General features: G+C 47.1%; 1 protein-coding gene across 1 annotated transcript in view; it reads right to left on the bottom strand.

Annotated features, from left to right (window-relative positions):
- The window catches only part of Cpxm2 (carboxypeptidase X, M14 family member 2), a 101,177-nt gene extending 88,380 nt beyond the window's left edge, over window positions 1-12,797 (bottom strand). The window contains exons 1-2 of the mRNA XM_051193183.1: window positions 12,482-12,797; window positions 2,178-2,276 (exon numbers count right to left, since the gene is read on the bottom strand). Of these exons, the coding sequence (XP_051049140.1) occupies window positions 2,178-2,276; window positions 12,482-12,797 (415 nt within the window). The remainder of the gene's footprint in view (window positions 1-2,177; window positions 2,277-12,481) is intronic.
- Between the last annotated feature and the right edge of the window lie 574 nt (window positions 12,798-13,371).

The following is a 13,371-nucleotide window of genomic DNA, read 5'->3' on the forward strand; positions in this document are numbered from 1 at the left end:
TTTAATAACTTCCAATTCTGAGAAAGAAGAAATAAGATAATCCAACCCAAGCCTTCTGCTGAAGCTAAGAGAAAATCTGGACAAAATATGTTTTAAAATGTGTTTGAAAGCACTCAGGATTTCACCAGATACTGAAGAATCCTCGGAGTCCAGACTGCTTGGCAGCAAAACTCCAAAGTGCTTCTGAGGCTAGCACCCCGAAGCGACCTCAGCCTGGTGGCATGTGTGAGCAACCAGCAGGTGAAGAGACACATCACCAGAAAGAGCTAACACTCTGTCCTGGTTTCATTTTTGTCAGTGTGGCAAAATACTCTGACAAAAGACAACTTAGAGAAGACAGGGGTCTATCTAAGATACAGTCCCTCACTAGGGAAGTCACAGTGGCAGAAACTTAAAACAATGGGTCACAACACATCCACAGTCTAGGGCAGAGAGAAATGAAAACATTCACACTTACTCATACTTACTTGAAGTTCTCCTTTCTTCTATATTCAGGACCCACTGCCTAGGGAATGGTGCCCTTCACAGTGGGCTGCATATTCTCAAATCAATTACTTAACTAAAACAACTACCCATAGATAGACCACCCCAGGCCAACCCAAAGCAAACAATCCCTCTTTTGGACTCTGATCCCAGGTAATGTTAGGTCACAGATACTAAAGGACCCAAGCCTCAGATGAGCCTGAGAAGCACAGCCCTAGCTACACACTGTACATTCAATGCATCTTCCCAAGGGACAAGGTCAGTGTCCACCTTCAGATAGAGCACACATTTGGGTCCATAAATGATGGCAGCAGCTTGTAAGAATTGGTTTTTCTTAATCTTAGAACACACTGTAGTCAGAGCAGTGATATCTTTGATGGCAGGTTGTTAGTTATAAACACAGCCCCCCCCCCAAACCCTGACATTGTGCCTAAGAGAATGTGCAACTTCCCTGGTGACAGTTGCCTCTGTGACCCAACTCTTGAGCAGATGTGGCAGCTGAGAGTGAGTCCTACGCAAATCCATAAGATGTTTAGCTGATTTTATTTTTGTCTGCTCTCACTAATAAGCAAAAAGACAACACTCCAGGAATCTTTCATTCTAAGCTCTGTTTTGCTACACATCCCTGGCCAAAGCACCCTCCCTTAAGGAGGAGGAGAGGGAAGGGAAAGGAGAGAAAAGGAGGATAATGATGGTGATGGTGATGATACCCACAGTGATTAGCACAGTGCCTGGAAATGTCATACACTACGCAAAGGATCTAGCAACTACATATGCATTTAATAAATTGTCACTATTACTAATTGTAGCAGAAAATTATCCTGAATATTGAAGTTTAGTACAATAATAGTGACAAAATCACTAGTATTCATAGCTACAACTAATGGGTCAATGCTCCTCTACAAGTCTCAAAAAAATATTCTTTTTCTATAACTTGGGGGGGGGTTCTTCTTCTTCTCCTTCTCTTCCTCCTCTTCCTCCTCCCCCTCCTTCTCCTCCTCCTTCTTTTTCTTCTTCTCTTTGAGACAGTATCTCATAGATCCCAGGCTGTCACACAACTTTCTATGTTGCTGAGGATGACCTTAAATTTCAGATCCCCCTGCCTCCGTTTCCCTAGTGTTGGTCTTATAGGTGTGCACCATCACATCTGGTGTGTACAGTACTGGGATGAAGCCCAAGGCTTCACACATCCTAGGTAAGCACTCTATCAATCAAGCTATTGCCACCCCCACCTACCACTGAACATGCCAGGGCAAGTAATTACACAGCCAAAAGTTTTCACGTGGCTGCAAGATGACAGGTCTAGTATTGCAGATTCTGGAAATAGAAAACTTTATCTATGCCACCAGAGACCCTGTGCTGGGTTGAGAGACAAGAAACACACAACCAGGGCTATGGGCAGCTAAGAGATCACAATGGTGTGGAATTCTGAGTGAGACAGTCTAAGAGAGGGGACAGGAAATTTGGAAGTGACTTGAGCGATTCAGTTGGGAAAATCTCAATGGGGCAGCAATACCCCCAGAGAGATTTGAGCTGCTGAGACGTCTGCACTCCTGAACAATGGCTAAGAATAGAAACAGGTCCAGAAAATACCCATACAGGGTATATATGACCAGACAGCCATGCCAGCTGCCTGCACCCACCACGGGCAGGTGACAGAAATGGGGCAGGGAGCCTCCAAGAGCTTCACGTACTCTCTCTGACATCCTCGTGGGCCACGGGAACACCATGGTCATCTCGGGCAGCTTTTTCAAGGTTCTTGCTTCTTCTGCCTTTTCTGTTGCTGTTTTTACCTAGAAAAAAAGAGGGAGAAAGATACTGTTACTCCGAGTATCAGAAAAGCCTCTGAATGTGAGAACTCATGGTCCTCTCCTGGAGAAAGCTGTTTCCAGCTTTGCTCTGCAGCCCCAGAGCCTTGGACTCTAAGGGACCTGTGGTTAAAGAGGAGGATGCTCAGTATGTATGGAGATAATCACCCCTCACAAGACCCATGCACAACTGCATGCTGTAAAGTATTGTAAGCCAATAAAATGCTGCTGAGCCTCCCTGTGGCACTAGGAGTAAGAGCTGGAACTGTCCACCACAAAGCTAGACTTAGACATCAAAGCTGCCATGTTTCCCCATGCTAAACCTGTACACCCAGCTCTCCAAGGCCATGGCTTGTGGACCTGTGAGTCAGTTGCTCACTAACTGGGGAGCGACCTGGCAGCCCAATGTGACCCTGTTAACCTTCCAGTTTCTCCTCACTTCTACTCCTGGTCTCACAACAGTTGGCATACATTTTCCATCTACTCTCAAGCTCCTTCCCATTGCAAGTCCCAGTTCTGGCATTGTCTTAAACTGCCTTTCCTGAGACTCCTCCCTTCAATCTAATCCTCCTTGAGGATCTGTCTAGAGTCAAGTTGCCTCTAAGCAAAGCCTAATGCAGGGGGTTCATTTCCTGGGAAGCACTGAGGGAAAGGAAGGGGAAGCAAGATCTAGTCAGGGAAGGGGCTGAGCAAGCCTGTCTAGCTCAGTTCATCACCTGGAGCTTTGAGAGCAGGAATGGCATACAGAATGCTCTCCACTTGAGAAAGCCTATATAAAAAAACTAGCCAACTCAGGGTTGGGGTGCAGCCTTCTAGAGAGAAGAGGTATGATACACTTACACTCCAGGGTGCTACCTGGGAGACAGGTATACCCAGGGCACACCCAAGGCCACCAGCCTTACCTCTCTCCCCCTTCCTCTCCTCAACAGAAGAAGGCAGCAGAGCCTACCACACAGGAAGTTAGAGCGAGGACACAAATGATACCTGTGAGAGACTCAGGGTGTAAAGAACAGCTGTTGTCTCTACCTGGGCCAGCATTATCCTGTGTGCTAACAGCTAACAGGGGCGGTAGTCTCCAAAATTTACAAGACATGTTCACTGCAAAGTTCAACCCTCTGAGGGGAGGAAGGGCATTTTACAGTTGAGAACATGAGAGCCTAGAACAGTTGTTCTCAACCTTCCTAATATGTCAACCATTTAATACAGTCCCTCATGCTATAATGAACCCCAGCCAAAAAAAAAATGATTTCTTTGCTACTTTATAACATAATTTTGCTACTGTTATGAACTATACTATAAACGTCTGAAATGTGACCCCACCCAAGGGATCTCGATCCCACAGGTTGGGAAAGACTGGCTTAAAGTTCATGCAGAAGAGGGCTTCCCAAAGACACTGACAGCCAGGAGGCAACAGCTAGTGACCAGTTCCAAAGGGCTTCCTTCCCTGACAGCACAAAGGCCTCTTCCACAGAGCCTTCCTCCCCCAGAACAAGAAAGGCACCATATGGTCTCTACAGATGAAAGAAAAAGGAGAGGTGGAAATAGTGTTCAGAGAAGGAGCCAGAACCAATCACCGTCTCCATCTGGGCTGCGTGACAAAGCAGAATTTCTTAAAAGTAGCACTGTACTGCTAATGCTGGCCACATGTTCTATTCTGGTGCACCACGATAAATATAAGTCTTCTGGCTTAATAGAAAACTATTTTCCCCCTTGCTACACAAGAAGCTTACAGTAGCAACTGTCCCCAACACCCCCTCACCCATCCTGAAAGTGAAAAGCCTTTGCTTCCCTGCAGTCCCTTTCCCCAGGAAATACCCGGCCCCAGGGCTCTGCACCTCCCCCTGAAGGAGGGAGCTGGTCCAGGGCTCTGGCCCTTCTTGCCTGTTTCTTGGTGAGGAACCCATAGGTGGAAGGGAAAAACATATGAGTTTCTCTCAGTGACTCCTCAGATGCATCCTAAAGGTCTCTCTCCTCCTACAGGTGCTAGGAAAGAGGGGGTATGTGTGTGTTCACTCGTGTGTGCTTGTGTGGGGGTACACAAGCAAGTTTGTACACATGCATGTGGACATCAGAGAACAACCTTAGTTGTTCTTCAGGCACTGAACACCTTTTTTTTCTTCAATTTTAATTTCCCACTCACCTGGACCTTGCCAAGCAGGCTAGGCTGGCTGGCCAAGGAACCTCCTGTTTCTTTTCCTCAGTGCTGGGATTATTTTAACCCTGATCTGGATCTGAGGACTAGTTTTCATGGTGTCGTCGGAAGGCATCATGAAGCTTCCCAGGGAGGGAAGCAAACAAGAGTCCTACCCAGCTGTGATGCCTATGATCCCCAACGAAGTCCAGCACAGCATGATAACCCTACAGGTGCAACCGTGGCATGCATGCTTCCGCAGCAGCTAACAACTCTCTTATTGAACTGAAAGTTCACTCTTGCTGGTACTGGAAACCTAGCTAGCTACTTGGGGAGGAGAACCTGCAACTACCACTTTATTAAACCAGCATAATCCCTAACTACACTCTAAATATAAATATTTATCCTTATACCCATAGGTAAGTGCAGTTCTTACCCCCTCACCAAGGCAGTAAGACTTTGCAACAAAGACTTTTGCAGACAACCACTACCAATCAAAATGCAGAGGGCAGGAAATTAGGTGGTGCCCTATCCCAACTGACACATCTTATAGCATAATTCCTGCACCTATGATACATGGATCACTGCCAAAAAAGGATGGAGAAAGACTGGAAAAACTGTGAGAGCCAGAGGAACAGGGCATTTGCCAGGATTGTGTCTCCTAGAAATGTGAGAGAGGTTACATTCATGAAGTCTTATCAACAGAGCAACCTAAAAAAATTCCTAAACAATGACAATATCAGTGGATATTCTAACACGAAAAGGGGACAGCTCAAGAGGCTTTAATCCTAGACTCAGAACTATGAGCAACTGAGCATAAGGGAAACAGCTTCCCAGTGAAAGAGCTCCCCAACTGGTTACCCAACACCAAGTGGTGAGCCCTGAGACTGTATACATACAGATAACATTATAGGAATTGAGCAGGGTTAGTTATGTATTTAGAAATATATATATATATATATATGTATTAGAAAACATGTATTTGTATACACACACACACACTTAAAGAAAAAAGCCATGAATTTGAGAGAGAGCAGGGGAGAGCATGGGAGAGGTTGGAGGGAGAAAAGATAAAGGGGAAATTATGTAATAATACTATAATTAAAAAAAAAATATTTGAAAAAAGAAGTTCCTGCTCCATACAGATAGGAGCAAGAACAGGTCAAGGGACAAGGAGGGGACAGCCTGTGCCCCTTTCCAATTCTGAGGATAGTCAATGTCAGAAGAAACAGGGTGTGGAGTGGGGTGAATCTGAGAATCGGCTCAATGGTTGGATGATATGCTTGGTTCCAGTCAGGAGCAACCTCAGTGGTCAGGCAGGGAAGGGTCACCAGAGACACAGCAGCGCCACTACACTAGAGGCCCAAATCAACCCACCTACTAACACGCCCCCACCCCTGTCTATGTCTATGCTTCTCAGGTGCTGGATCCTTCCTGGGAAAACAACCCAGTGAGCTTCTATCCCCTGGGACCAAGGCACAAGGGCACTGGGATCAGCTGGCACCACAGTGCCTCTAAAACCAACGTTCCCACTCTCTGTGCCAGGGATCTCAACCTGTGGGTCATGACCCACTGGGGGCCAAATGGTCTTTTTAGAGGGGTCACCTAAGGCCGTGGGAAAACATAGCTATTTACATTACAATTCATAACATAATTCAAAATTACAGTTATGAATTAGCAACGAAAATAATTGTATAGTTGGGGATGGGCCACCACCACATGAGGAACTGTATTACAGGGCCGCAGCTTCAGGGAGGTTTAAAACCACTGCTCTTGGCAGTCAGCCCCCATCCGGATTCTCAACCACAGCCATGTGAAGTTCATTGTCTCTAAGGAAACACCCCATTAACAGCAGCAGGCAGGCAGGTGCATGCAGGGGAGTTAGGCCCTCTGTAGGCTGGGTAGGTAGCCTGGACACCTATCTGCCTGGGTTTGGGTTCTTCCAAGAACAGGCTGAGATAAGCAGGCATGTACTGCAGGACCGTACCCGGGGATGTTTTCATGTAGCTTTAGAGAAAAGAGCTAAGAAGAGAAAGGAGATGCCAACAACCTGGGAGCATTGTCTGTCAGGGTCTACAGGATACAACCTGTCAGGTCCTCCAGGAGCAGGAGAAAGGTAATACAAAACTGGCCACCCCACCCCTTTCTGAACTGGGGAGGCCACACCCATCTAGCTTCACACTTCAGCAGGCAGTATGAGTATTATTAACACAATCCTCCATGGAGGAACCAAAGGCTTGGAAAGTCACATATGCACTTAAGGAGCAGAGTTCTGTCCCTAGATGTCTCTGAATCCTCAACAGTCTTACTAGGGAGCACATGCTTTGTATGGAGTAGATAGTATATCCAAATCTGTGGCACATGAGACTAATTAACACAGGAAGGAAGGTATTCTTCAACATGTTAGCCATTCATGATCTCCAGTGAGCAGCTAGATGGAGGCCAGCCACTTAGGGATAGTAACCTATCCCACAGCCAGTTAAAGAAACCCAACTCAAAGGTTTTACAATCCAAGTGGCAGCTGTGTGGACAAGGACCTGAGAGGGCCTCAGAGGACAGAACCTGTCACTGCTGGGTGACACTAAGCATAAGTACTCATCTTCCTAGTCCCTTGGGACAGGGAAAGGGATCCTCACCACAAAATTCAGGCTCTGGAAGCTAAAACTGGTTTTGTCTGGAGACTGGTTGCAGGATCACCTTGAGATTTGGCAATCACAGACACAGAAGGGGAAATGCCACAACCATTTTCCAACCACAGCACACAATTGGGCTTCCTAGACCCCTGTAGGGTGTCCAACCTCTATCATCCAGGCCCAAGCCTGATTTCTGGAGCCATGGGCACAGGCATGCAGAGTAGGCCAGCAGTGAGTTAGCTTTGGAAAGAGTTCTGGAAAGGGTGGCAATGTCTCAGAAATAGTTGCCTTTTTTCCTAATCCATCCTTTCCCTTGCAGCTTTGCAGGGAGTTGACTTGGATGAAATACTTCAGATTTAATACTAAAGCATGTAGGCAGCCATCAAAGCTTTCTTGTTCTTTAAGCATGCCAATAACATTCCCTGGCTCTATTAAAAAACTCTACTGAAATACTAACAACCACCTCCTCCTGATCCTCACACTCCCATTTTCCTTTCCATCAAAGGCCAGGCTACTCTGCCCCACGACCAGAAAAGCTCTGCAGGAAAGCCCTTTCCAGCAACCAGCAACATCTCACATAGAAAGAGCTTTGTTTACAAGAAAATATGCTCAAATTGCCACTGTTTTTATTTCCCCTGAAAGCATGGACACAAGACATACTAAATGCAAACTGGACAATTCTTGGTATAGACCTACAAACAAAACTGGCTCTCTGCACACTCTGCATGTCCCAGAGGGACAAGCTCAAGATTAGAGGGGTCTCCATGTGGGTTTGTCAAGATCTAAACAGTTATACAATCTAGCATGTTCCTGGAAACACTACAAACAAAGGAGTCAGTGGGAAATCAGATTTAAAGCCTCCATATCCAAGTCAGCTCCTAAGCCAAGGAGCAGTGGAGGTAGAAAACACAATATTCGAATCACTTATTCTCAGCCTTGTTTGTTCCTTTCTGCCATGTGGGTGGGAAAGGCAGGTGAATTGTGCAACTGTGGTTTATTAGTTGGCTACAGTCATCCTCTAAAAGGAGTGTGACCACAAATCAAAGTCGCACCAAAATAAGTACACCCTACATCCACTGGCATGACCACCATGAAGCTGCTATCTTATTCTTCGTCCTGGCTAGTGAAAACTGGGGACCTGAGGCTCACGCCTAGAACCACAAAGCGTTCCAACTCCAGAAACTGTGGAATTCAACCAGAAACAGCTGAATAAATAGTTGTCAATGAGGGAGAATATTCTAGCAATCAGCACTGCCCATCCAATGAGTAGATGACCTTGAAGTGGGGAGAGCCCATCTGGGGAGGGGTGGGGCAGAGGCTGGGCAGTCATTGTCCAAACCCTGCAGTGGGTAGAAATTTGCACTGTGACCTTTTACTTTCCTAAAAGTTCTAAGGTCCTGGGTTAGGCCGATGCTTACAAAAAAAGGCTTCAAACATTCTATGACACCAAAGTCCCCTGACGCTGAGAAAAGGATTCCACAGTCCTATATCCTGGTGGACCCATACACACACAAGTACACATGTGCATACACATACATAAGCATGCATGCATGCACAAACACATGCACACATATGTGGGGAAAATACTGAAATGCATATACACACAAACATGAATATACACATGCTCACACAAAATTCATGGAGAAACTTCTAAAATGTAACATTACAATCTAATTTATAACATTCTATGTCATGCTTTTGATCCCAATGGTAATTCTCAACCCTCTGCAGATGGCTGGCAATGTCTAGACATTTTTGTTTGGGAGGGCTGAGAGGAAGGTCCTACTGATATCTCATGGGTTAAAGCTGTGTATACTACAACACACAGGGCCCCCCCCACACCCAAGCACATATACTCAGTCCAAACTACTGAGACTGTCAAGGTTGGGAAACCTACACTAGAGTTACCTAGGATTTCCCATTAGGGGAAACTGAGGGGTGGATCATGGGATCTCACCATAATATTTCTGTAAGTTCCTATGAGTCTGTAATTATTCTAAACCAAACTTTTTAAGTAGATACCTTTCAGTTTCTCGTCCCTCAGTACCACTGGGCCCTTCTCCATTGAAAATGAAGTACTGGTTAAGCATCCCTGATTTTGTTCTTGGGAACAAAAACACTTCAGATTTCATGGATTTTCCCAACCTAGGAATGTACACCACACACAGAGCCTGGAGGTAACTTTTCGTTAAATCAAAGTTTCATGGCGCACAATCACCACGAGTACACTGGTGTTCAAAGGGCTCAGATTTTTTAAGCCTTTCAAGTTTTAGCTTTCCTGAGTAGGTGTTCTAGTTTGCCTCTGTTGCTGTGAAAAACACCATGACCAAAAGCAACATGGGGAAGAAAGGGTTGATTTTGACCTACAGGTTATAGTCCGGCATCAAGGGAAGCCAGGGAAAGAGTTCAAGGCAGGGGCTTGAAGCAGAGAACACAGAGGAAAGCTGCTTACTGGCTTTCCTAGCTACTATTCTTACATAGCCCCAGATCATCTGCCTAAGGAAAGTAACACCCACCGTGGGCTTGGCCCTCCTACACCAATTAGCAATCAAGAAAGTCCCCCACAGACACACCCATAGACCAATCTGATGGTGGTAATCTTTCAGCTGAGGTTCCTTCTTCTCAGGTGTGTCAAGCTGCTGACAACCAACCATCACAGGACAATGCTCACTGGTACTACCAATTGACCAAAGGATTCCATTTTCCAAGCCACCTCCATAGAGGCATCCACAGGGCAATTCTCAGTTGCCAAGGGCCAAAGCCAAAACTGAAAGCCAGATCAAATACATTTGCACCAGCTTCCTCAGAGATCCACACAAATGCCCTATTAGTGCTTACCACACACACTTTTCCAGTTTCTCCCTTAGCGACTCCAACTTCCATACTCCCAAGAGCTAAGTGGGAAACATTTCACTGTCTCCAAATGTGATAGCCAAGACAGTTCACTGTTCTATGCTCTCATCCATCTCTCAATATTACCCTATGCTCCCACTCCATTGCCTAGCCTTTCCTGGAACCCAGAACTCAACAGCCATGGAGTAAATTCCAGAAGTTTGCATCTAACACCCCAGACCAGAGCTCCGCGTTCCTTCCTCTGAAGCACATTCCAAAGATTGGCAACTTGTTCATAAAATAGCCTGCCACCCAAAGAGTGCCTCTGTGATGCTATGCATACAATGCTGTGGTTACCACAGTATGTATACCATATACCATACTATGTATACCATAGTATGTATATTATGATATATATATATACATGTATATGTATATATGTATATATATATCACTATGTATACCACACCACCACTTAAAGTGGGATAGAATAATCTTCTCTCTGTGCAAGAGAAGTGCACAAATTCTTCTGAGTTCCCTAACCAAGGTCATTTTAATTTCATCTCTCCTTTACTACATAGAATCCACAGCTGAATGTTTTGTTGAACAAATGCACGCATGCATGCACACGTGCACTCAGGGGTAGGGGAATGGAGGGAGGAAGGGAGGCAGTAGTTTAAACTGTTCCATGAATGTCACACTCATCTTAGCTGGGGAAGCTCTAAAACATCCCACCCCATCCCATTAGGAAAATGGCTGAAATAGCAAGGAGCCAGGAAGCAGCTCTCCAAAGGCCTCCAAGGCTAACTCTGGTGCTTTAGGATGTGTCTTCCATTTGAGACAGGAGCTGGGTGGCTAACTACTCACCAGGAACAGTTAACTTCCTATCCCAAGCCAACCTCTATCTTCCAGGTGGCTTCCCAAAAGCAAATGAACCTTTTCTTGCAAACCAGATTCTACCTGAAGTCTCCTTCTGAGACCCCATTCCAGGGCTGATAACCGCTGATGCTCCAAGAAGGAAGGAAAAAATTACTTCTGGGTTGTAACACCTGAACTCCCAGACACATAAGCTGGGGACACTGCTGAGGCTGGACTGTGACTTTCTGAGCTGTCAGTACCCAAACAGTAAGCTCACTAATCAGGCCTAGTCAGTCATCTCCCCCTGGGAAGCGCTGGTCTCATCCTTCTACTTATTTTCTTCACACCCCGTGTTCTATAGAACTCTCAACACACCTGTGATTATTTTCCCAAAGTCACACAACTTCTGTGAGGTCCTTGGAGGAGGAACCAAGTTTCTTATGTCCTCTGTCCCTAGGGCACACTAAAGGATGCTATGAAAGACTTGGCATCATCAGACACAGTAAAAATGCAATGGCAGACACTGCTCTTTCTATCTGCAGGTGAAGCAGTTGTGGCTCAAAAGGTGGAACCCAAATCCCAGGTCCCCAAACAGCAAGCCCAAGACCTGGCTGGTAAGATGGGCTTTCAATTCTCCCAAGCAGGACAGTGACAAAACAAGTTACTTCTCTCTTTGAGCTTAAGGATCCTCATCTGTACCATAACAAGGGTATCCGTTTTCCTGAGCCAGGAAGAGAACTTAATGAGACCAGATGACACTACCAAAGTCAGTGTCTCATCCCATCTTAATCCCCATCACCCCACCCCCAGAAGACAATGGAAAGTCCCTATGATTCTATTTGGGGATCATCCTACCCCTAGAACTGTCAATGGCACATGGCAGGGATTCAGCCATAACAAAGGTGGGTAGTACTCAAATGAGTGTCTGCATCTTGCCACCCTGGTTGATGACTTTGGTATCAAATGAAAGCCACTTCTGAGCTCAGAGCTCTGTGACCTAACACATGACTCTCTTTTCAGGCGAAGACACTGCAAGGCCATAGAATTTGGTCACTGTCCTGCTGGCTCCCCATGGCTGAAATAGTAAGAATGTAGCACCTACACTCAGCAGTCATTTGAAACAATTTAGAGAAATTCTTCCTCACAGGTTTTGTGACAATGGCTGGACCAGAAGACAGTGAAGGTGGATTTTAATTTGATCTTTTAAGAACAATGAGTTGGGCACAAAGGATGGATAGCTCAGCCAGTCACTCACAACTTTCCAGGGCTCCTGTAGTCTGCACTTTCCAAGAAGGCAGAATCTTGGCTGCTACCGGGACTAGGGGAGGTTGAAAGTATCCAGCCATCCTGTGTATAGTGGTTTCAAGGGACCCACTGACAGGAGGATGGGGGGAACTGAGAAGAGGAACTGCCTGAATAAAGGCCACTGACCAAGCCTTGCCAAAACCGTCTGCCAAATTACACCAGCCTGTCACATGCTGATTGATTAAAATTGGTCTGAAGACTGAATACCTAAACAGAGCAGGAAGAAGCAATAGGCACCTCTTGGGACACTGAACCAGCTCTCCAGGCAGCTTCCCAAAGTGCACAATTCTCTTTCTGCCTCAGGGGGCAGGGAGAGAAAGCTGGATTTTGGCTGGGATCACTCAGGGAGACAAACTGGGAAGCCAGGTGTCCCCCAGAATGCGGCGAACACGGGCGCCCCCTCTGGCTGCCCGCCAGACACAAAAAGTTACCTGGTGGAGGCGTCTCTGCAACTACCTTCTCCCTTTTGGGAGCCTTCTTGAGCTTGGCGGCCTTCTTGGGCGGCCTGGGCTCTTGCTGGTGCTGCTCCTGCTGCTCCTGCTTCTCCACCCCGAGACCCTCATGCAGTGGAGGCGAGAAGAGCTCTGGCTCCCGCTCCGGATGCTCATAGTAGCGCCCCCGTCTCCAGAGCTCCTGGTCATAGTAGTCAGGCTCCTGGAAGCCTGCGCCCTGTGCTCTGACCCCAGCCAAGGCCACCGCCACAAATGCCAAAGTCAGCGTCCAGAAGGCGGTCCCTGGACGGGCCATGCTCGCTCGACCGCACTCCCTGGGCAGGGTCTGGGTTCCGGGTAGCAACAGGCAGGCTACAGATGACCACTGTGGCTGGGGACTGGGGCGCGGGCGCTGCAGTTGATGCAGATGCGCAGGGCCCTAGCGGGTGGGACAGGCCAAACGGGCGGGGCTGGGCTGGAGCTGGGCGGGCAGGGGCGCGCCCAGGAGAGAGAGGCGAGGCGCTGGCAGACCCGCCCTCCTTCCTTGTAGGGGCCTCTCCAGCAGGTGTTGGGAGGCTCATTGATTGTAGGACTATAACCAAACTTCCTTGTCTTTCCCATTGTGTCCTGCTGGGCACCCCTTCTCGGATGTGAGGCATACGGATCTTCGGGAGGGAACTTCGGGACTGTTGTCTTCCATTCCTTCATTTTGCAGGACAAACCTGACTGGCCTGAAATCCTGAGGTTAGACAGAACCAGCAGGCTGCCCACCTACCTGTCTTGCTGCCCCCAGCCCAGGCAGGAACCCCAGGTTCCCTGAATGATGTTCCTTTAAAGCAGGACCAAAGGGCCTGGAGACCCCTGCTCTCGACCCTCCAAAGTGTTTCTGC

Source organism: Phodopus roborovskii, unplaced genomic scaffold, assembly GCF_943737965.1.
Source record: "Phodopus roborovskii unplaced genomic scaffold, PHOROB, whole genome shotgun sequence".
Taxonomy (NCBI): domain Eukaryota; kingdom Metazoa; phylum Chordata; class Mammalia; order Rodentia; family Cricetidae; genus Phodopus; species Phodopus roborovskii.